An 8,422-nucleotide genomic window follows, 5' to 3' on the forward strand; every position below is an offset into this window, starting at 1 on the left:
TAGGCTGCGTTTCACTCACACCCGAAGCATCCTAGGTGTATATGACTTTCTTCTTTCACAACAGATACTTGAATAAAACGGTACAGAGTGCAGTGTTTGCGTCTAGCGCGTGCTGTCTTCACCAGTTTAGACACAAAATATTGATTAGTGCGTCACGCATCAGAAGACAACTAGAAGGACGCATAAACTCAATCGTGATTAGATTGTAGTAGTGACGTAGAGGGGGCTTCTATTTTCAATACTTATTTTAGTGCTGCAAATTGCCTTCACATTCATAATAAGCGGCGGTTCACACGCTCTCCCCGCCCAGCGCCTCCGGTGGGTGGGTCCACGCTGAGCTCTCGCACACAAAGACGCAGATCTGGCGCGAAAGCTCACCAGCAGCGGGCTGGGGGAGGGTGCGGCTGCACTGCACTGCACCACGCCGGATCGATCGTTGCTGCCGTTGTAACAGGACACCCGCTTTATTTCCGCACGGGGAAAAAAAACTTTTCTCGTTGTTCAGGTTAAACGGCCGTAATACAAAGGCGGCTGGAGAAGCGCGCTATTGTTTAGTGAGCGCGTGTGTACCGGAGTTCTACCGGACGCTGCGCTTCTTTGTTCTGTTCTGCGCGTCCCGTAGACTCTGCCTGGACTTTGCAGGTCTGCGACCCCATGGTAAGTGCATTTTTACACCAGAATACCATTAACTTGATCTGACATGAATTCAAAGTTCATTTAATTGTAAACTTTGGCGTGAACCCGTGGGCTGTTGAACATTTCCTGGATCCTTTAATCGGACCAGGTGCTCCCTTTACCCCCTTGTTAGTGCGTCTAATCTTTATGAGAGTAATTTACACATTCACGTCGCAACCGTTGGTTTCTGTGAGACTTTCAATCTGCAGTGGTTGGTTATAATTTCCTGTTAGTGTTAATAAACTTGACTCGTTTCTTTGGTTATTTTGGTGCTGCACAAACACTTGTTATATGCGATTATCTGTAGTTATGCATGTGCTACATAAATGCTATGTCATAAATGCAATTGATAAATCGCCAGCATAAGGGATTGCGTGTAAAAATCGCGTTTGCAATGCATTTAGTGATAATGTGTTTGCATGTAAATATTGTGCTTTTTAGCATTGCAAATGTGCATTAAAGTATGTTGTGAGTTTAAGCAATGCATAGAGCGAGCACATACAATTAGGGAGTGCGTTTTGCTTGTGCATTGCAACGCAGTCGAACTCCACGTGAGCAGGCATCATTTGATCTAATGACTCGTTGTCTTCACAGATAATCTTGTAGAAGTTCTGCAGCAATGCCTGGAGTCAACACTCACACACTGTTCGGCTGGGACATGGAGCACTACTTTTACGACGAGATGGACACCGAGGAGGATTTCTTTAACTCTACAGCCCCGAGCGAGGATATATGGAAGAAATTCGAGCTGCTTCCCACCCCACCCATGTCGCCCTCAAGGACGCTGGATAGGGACTGGCTACTGTCGTTACCGGGGGACCGGCTCGGGTGGGTGTCGCCTAAGGTATTGACACGTGATGAGGAGTACGAGGGGCTGCACAAGTTCGACCCACTGGACATTTTTGGGAATCTGGGCTCTATCGTTATCAAAGACTGCATGTGGAGTGGCTTTTCCACGAGTCACCGGCTGGAAAAAGTGGCTCATGGCGAGCGAGCTCCGGTGACCGCTCAGATTCAGACCTCAAGTGCACAGAAAGCTGCTCGTGCCGCATCGGGCACGCCCGTGACCGGGACCCAGGCGTCACAGTGCGTGAACCCCGCCGCAGTCCTGGAGCTCCCTGTCCCTCATAACAAGAAAATGGCTGCTGGCTCCTCCGGTTCTGAGTGTCGCTCTGACTCATCCGGTAAGAGACTACATGTTATTACCTCCCAGCATTGATGGCACGAGTTGATATGTACTTCAGAATAATGCTGAGACAATGAGGTGATAGTCTGCTGTATAGCATGTGTTATGAAGATGGAAGTTAACCAAGTAATTAATATGTAACTTGCGGTTCAGACCAGATTTGGCAGTTGGTTAGTGTAGATCTCCGAAGAAAATTGTTCCACAAGAAGCCAAAGCCACTTGCCGACTAAAAGCCGATGTGGATTGTGAATTAGTGGAGCGGATTCCATTCATCTCCCCAAAGTACTGTAGTCCATTCCATCTCCTCACCCAGTTTTTCCTACTCCCTGTACAGTAGTGAGGGGGAACTCCGCTCCTTTCATCAGAGACACTTAAAGGGTTAGTTCACCCCAAAATGAAAATGAGGCTGTTTTACTCACCCCCGATGCATCCTAGGTGTATATGACTTTCTTCTTTCAGACGAATCCAGTCAGAGTTATATTAAAAATTGTCGCGCTGAAACTGTTACTCGTCAGTTGCTTAGTAACATTTTTATGAATTTTTACAAGGCATGTGACAATGCGATACGTGCAACAAACGTCTTCCCAAATTCGTAATGAGTCATTCAGTGTTGCCAACTTCTTTCAATAGAAAGTAGCTAAAGCCAGTTTGAAAAGTCGCTAAATGTCGCCAGATGACGTCATTCGCTAATTAGCATATTCATGATGTCATCGCTTCTGTTGCCTTTTACATTTGTCTCTCTGTGCTCACATACTGTATTTTAATGCAGCCAAATTATCAATAAAACTGTTTTCATTTATATATATTACTGTTTCTGTTGTCAGACAACAGAATAAATATGAAATAGTGACTGAAATGCGGCCCTTTAAGACTGCATAACCAGCTCTCCCTTCCAAGTCGTTAATCTGCACAAAAATCCTGCTTTATATTTGAGCCATCGTCTGATGAAATGAAACGCACATAAGAAAAGACAAGACACAGACAATTCCTGTGCTGTGATTTCGGCTATATTTGCATGTAAAATTAGAGAAGCAACATAATATCTATTTTAACTTAAGGCGCTGCTCCTCTCAGCCGCTTGCTGTACAGAGCAGACGCAGAGAAAGAGAGGTGTGTGCGCGCTGACCTTGCGCCGTTGCGTCAGTACCAGCTTTGTTCACCCCCCGGAGCCGTGTGAGACACTTTTTTTTGTTTTATGGAAAGGTGCTTATTATTTCACGTCTTTTGTACAGAAGCAATGCAACACGCGCTGAGTACAACGATAGAGCTTGAAAGATCAAAGACAATTTTTAATATAACTTCGACTGGATTCGTCTGAAAGAAGAAAGTCATATACACCTAGGATGCATCGGGGGTGAGTAAAACAGCCTCATTTTCATTTTGGGGTGAACTAACCCTTTAACCTCATAAAACAATTTTTGCTGCAGGCAAGCTAATGCAACGTTTCAATGTAAAGAAAACTTTCTGACTTTATTATTTGTAGTATTTATGTAAAATTGTATTTTAAATGATCTTTTATTTAGTTGGTTGCAAAGAAAGCATTATTTATGCATTTAATGCATTTTATTTGTACAATTTTAGTTACGAAAGCCATTTTTAATAGTTTTAGCCAACAACAACAGCACTGCTCACGCATCCAAATCAGTTTTGGGAATTTTTCTTTATTATAATGGGTCTTTGAAGTAGTTTGGTAGTTTTAAATAGTTTTGCCATTAAAATGACCACAGAAGTTGAAAAACGAAACCAGCTCATGTAGCTGTAGAGATGGAATGCAACTTCCTTGCTAAGAACTGTAAAACATTCAACAGATTGACTTATTGAGGTGAAGTGAATAAACCACTACAACACATTGGTTAATTTCTATGCAGTGGATGCATTGATTGCTATTTGTTTGATTCCTTGTCAGTTTATTTTTTATTTTTTATTTGGTTTATGTTTTGAGTCTGATCAAGTGTTTTCGCATTTGGAAAAGATTTCTCAATTGATTTGAAATGCTTTTGCTAAATGTGCCAAATGTTTTATTGCCTCAGATGACAATGAGGATGATGATGAGATTGACGTGGTGACAGTAGACAACCGACCAAAACGTGGCCGCCCTCCAAGTCGCCGTACACCGGTAACCATTACAGTGAGTGCTGATCCATTTGGACCATGTCCCAAGCGCTTCCACGTGTCGCTGCATCGGCAGCAGCACAATTACGCCGCCCCCTCCCCTGACACGGATCCTGAGGATGACTTTGATGAGATGGAGTCTGTGAGCAAACGGCCACATCTGGAGCCTTCATCCTCTCCCTCATCTCTACTTTCTTCACCTGCCACATCGGACTCTGAGGACTCCAGTGAGCAGCGTCGGAACTTTCTGGAGAGAAAGAGGAGAGACGACCTTCGCTCGAGGTTCCAGGCGCTCCGGGAGGAGATTCCAGGTTTGTCTGTATCCTCAAAGACCTCGAAGGTGGCGATTCTGAAGCAGGCGACGGAATACCTGCTGCAGCTGCATACGCGCCAACGGCGTCAAGCTCAGGAGAAGAGAAAACTCAAAGCCAAACAACAACAGCTTCTCCGCAGGATCAGTGTATTACAGAACTCCTAAAGGAAAAAAAAAAATCTGCTTTTACTCGGCACAATATTTCCAAAGCTCATTATGGACGAGATTGTTTGTCATTCACTGAAATGACACTTAAAACACTGCAGGGAGGTCTTTAAAACCACATTGAATTATGCCCTTCTTGAAGGGATCTGTACATGGGTGTGCTGGGCTTTAGACTTTAGTTGAGATGTGGGGAACTTTGTGTGAGGAGACAATGACAAATGTGCACATGCAATGCCTTTATAAACCTCAGCGGATGGCGATGCAGAGGAAGTTATATTGATGAATTTACCTCCGTAGCGAGAAGGGTGGGTGGTGTTTGTATGCATGTGGGTGGTGTGTAGGGTGTATAATGTGAGGGGAGCATGGTGTTCGAAAACGTTGTGTAGAAAATTTGAAGTGTCTTGTTCATAACGTGATCTGTACAAAATCTGCTGTAAATACTGTATTCAGAGGATGTTCTCCTCCTGTATCTACTCACGAACTGCACAGAGATTCTATTTTGTTAAAGAATAAAGCATCTAAAATGACGTGGCTTTCCCTGTTATTTTTGTTTGTTTTATTGAAATTTGGGCTTCTCGGCACATTTTCTCAAGTACACACACTTTTCTGAAATGCCAGAATCTGGGTCCAAAACTAACACTTGCCAGTTTGTTGAGATATTCTTTCTAGTTCCTGATCTAGCATAGGTGGCATAATTCCACTAAAGGAACTGGAACAAAATCCATCTAATAAAAATGTGGTTTAAGCTTATGTAAAGTTCTCGATTAACCTGGTAAAAAGTTGATTCAGAAATTAGATGTTTGTCTTGCACTACCTAATCAGTCTTGTGCAGCAAAACGATTAAGAGAAGTTTTTCAGATCCTTCCCTCTGTGTTTCTGCGGTTAAAGCAGAAAGAGGAAGTAGCCTGGATATTTACTGAAAAACAGGTAGCTCAAAAATCACCTTTACCCCCGTTATCCTGAACAACAGGTTAAACGGCGAAACGGTAGAGGTGTGAAAACTGACTTGTGCTTATGGGAGTATCATTTTACTTACAATTTGAATAAAAATTAAAATTGTCAGTCACATACAGAAGCTTATTCCCTCACATGTACTTTAAATGCAGTCCCACATGTCTCATTTGTTCAACTGAATTCTTCAATCTGCAGAAGTGGGAAAGGTGCATTTTGGGATGCAGGAAGCCAAAAGAGGAAGTGATGTAAGCAGCACTATGCCTTTTCCTGTATATTTGAATTTCTTCACATTAGGTTTAGTTTAGTGTGTTACAAAACTTTCTATTAAAAAAAAAAAATGCTGTTCTTTTGAACTTTATTTGTAAAAAGTATCATGGTTGCCACAAAAGTATTAAAGGAACACTCCACTATTTTTGAAAATAGGCTAATTTTCCAGCTCCCCTAGAGTTAAACAATTGAGTTTTACCGTTTTCGAATCCATTCAGCCGATCTCCGGGTCTGGCGGTAGCACTTTTAGCTGCAGCTTAGCATAGATCATTGAATCTGATTAGACCATTAGCATCTCGCTCAAAAATGACCAAAGAGTTTCGATATTTTTCCTATTTAAAACTTGACTCTTCTGTAGTTACATCGTGTACTAAGACCGACGGAAAATGAAAAGTTGCGATTTTCTAGGCCGATATGGCTAGGAACTATACTCTCATTCCGGCGTAATAATCAAGGAACTTTGCTGCTGTACCATGGGTGCAGCAGGCGCAATGATATTACGCAGCGCCTGAAAAAAGTCCCCAGCTAGGTAACTTCCAACGGAAGGATTTCCTGTGCAAGCAGGTGGTCACGTTGGTTATGTTGGCGGAAGTTAGCCTATTTTCAGGCGCTGCGTAATATCATTGCGCCCAAAAAAAGACTGGAGTAATGGTTGCTGAAATTTCAATTCTAAATAATTTTTGTAATTTCATTTTTTAACTGTGATACCATTTTACAATATTAATGTTTTACTGTTTTAAGGTGAAAAAAAAAAAGAGTAAAAAGTGTTATGGGTGAAGTTAGATATGAAACTTGCCTGCTACTGGGTTGTGTACTGTTCCCACTGTTAAAAATTGTAACTTTATTTACTAGACATTTTTGTTATGGTGCAGCTATTATTGGTGTGTTTATTTTCCATCAGTGCTAAAAAGGTCATATCACTCTCCCTTTTATTCAGTCTATTACATAAGAATCCACACAGAAACAGTGTCTCTCTCTCTCAGACATACATAGCTCATACCGGCACCATCGCTGCCAACCACTGACCCAGATTCCATTCCCATAGAATCACAGGAAGTCAGACAGCTCCAAACAACCGGTGACCCACTGATCCTAATGAAGCTAATCTATGCCACACACACTCACTTATTTCATTCCCACTTCCTAATCCCTGTCTGTGTTTCTTTCTCTCTTCAATCTCTTTCATTTCTCTTTTTCTCTTTGTCAGAGAGTTGAACACAGAACAGGCAGTGTTTATGCCTCTCCTTCTCTCAGTCTGTCTCTCACCTCACTGTCTGTGAACGTTTTGGTCTGGGTGTGGCACAGAAGCAAGTTTATTGCATTTTACTTGCTCTGGAACTCAGAATCCATTTGTCCAAACATTGCTTTTTTTTAAATAAATCAGCAACAGCCTTTATTGGGTGTGCTTTTGGCTCAAATCTCTGATCTGAAGTAACCTTAATCTCATTGGTTTATACACTAAAGTCATCTGGCTACAATACACATCTTCATTTTGCCACCAAAATATATAAAGACACTATTAGACGCCATTGGCACAAAATCAGAATGGACCCTATATATATATTTAATGCATGTTACTGGTGATATTGTAAATTATTCATCTGTGCATTCCTTTTCTTAGAACATTTTTTGACAATCTTTAATCATAACTTGCTATTCCTGTGATGCTCACTTCTCTCTGCTGATGGATACAAGGCCACACTTCAGTTAAACCAACTGCAGTCAGATCTGCCTGTATACCAGTATGCAACACTCACAGATTTTTATCTTGTTTGATAGCCATTTCACTCAGAAATACATACAATATGATAGTAGTCAGAGTCGGTCACACTTAAATTTCATGCTGACTCTAAATGCATGCCAAAAAGATGTAAGATATAGTGACCTTTTCAATAATTGTCGAAACTCTCACTGGCCATGGAGTCATTGGGCCATCCTTATTATTGGAAGACTTTTAATTAAATCAAGATTATCTAATGAACTACAACTAAATTAAATTGCTGCCTTAAATGCAGGAAATACATGCCTGTGCTTGATTTTTTGCACATAAAATTGAAAGTACACTGGAAAAAAAACAAAAATTTATGTAAATTTCAACACATTGAATTAAACATTTTGGAGTAGTAAAACTGAAATTGTATTTTCTTAAAATATACCCCAATCTTTGTTTTATTTACAACTGCAATTGTAACAGTTGTGTGTGTGTGTGTGTATTACAGTGTATTACATTCCTAAGTGGTTTTAGGATTTCAGGGGTTTGTCTCTAAAAAAGTGACGTGACATGTGGCCAAGTTTGGTGACCCATACTTGGAATTAGTGCTCTGCATTTAACCAATCCAAAGTGCACACACACAGCAGTGAACACACACACACACACACACCGTGAACACACACCCGGAGCAGTGGGCAGTCATTTATGCTGCGGCGCCCGGGGAGCAGTTGGGGGTTCGGTGCCTTGCTCAAGGGCACCTCAGTCATGGTATTGAAGGTGGGAGAGAGCGCTGTACATTCACTCCCCCCACCTACAATCCCTGCTGGTACGAGACTCAAACCCACAACCTTTGGGTTACGAGTCCGACTCTCTAACCATTAGGCCACGACTTCCCCACTTCCCCACTCTATGTGTACACACTGGTAAGAAACAGCTGTTGCATTGTGTGGATGCACTCTCAGAAGAATAGAGAAAGCCTTCAACTAGACCCAGTGGCATTATTTGAAATCGCCCCCCTCTGTGCTGTGATTGGCTGAAG

The 8,422-nt window shown here is 41.8% G+C and overlaps 1 protein-coding gene across 3 annotated transcripts; it reads left to right on the plus strand.

The window, feature by feature from the left end:
- Positions 1 to 299: 299 nt before the first annotated feature.
- Positions 300 to 4,978, plus strand: LOC107654967 (protein L-Myc-1a-like). 3 transcript variants are annotated; one of them, XM_016442320.1, is made up of 3 exons: positions 300 to 657; positions 1,270 to 1,859; positions 3,898 to 4,978. In XM_016442320.1, exons 2-3 carry the CDS (start codon positions 1,295 to 1,297, stop codon positions 4,449 to 4,451), a joined length of 1,119 nt encoding a protein of 372 aa, XP_016297806.1. In that variant the 5' UTR covers positions 300 to 657; positions 1,270 to 1,294; the 3' UTR covers positions 4,452 to 4,978. The 3 variants fall into 3 exon arrangements, with proteins under 3 accessions (XP_016297806.1, XP_016297805.1, XP_016297804.1); XM_016442319.1 differs by having other exon boundaries at positions 305 to 657; positions 1,282 to 1,859; positions 3,892 to 4,978; XM_016442318.1 differs by having other exon boundaries at positions 306 to 657; positions 3,892 to 4,978.
- Positions 4,979 to 8,422: the final 3,444 nt, after the last annotated feature.

The sequence above is a fragment of the Sinocyclocheilus anshuiensis genome, unplaced genomic scaffold (assembly GCF_001515605.1).
Source record: "Sinocyclocheilus anshuiensis isolate Anshui unplaced genomic scaffold, SAMN03320099.WGS_v1.1 scaffold487, whole genome shotgun sequence".
NCBI lineage: Eukaryota > Metazoa > Chordata > Actinopteri > Cypriniformes > Cyprinidae > Sinocyclocheilus > Sinocyclocheilus anshuiensis.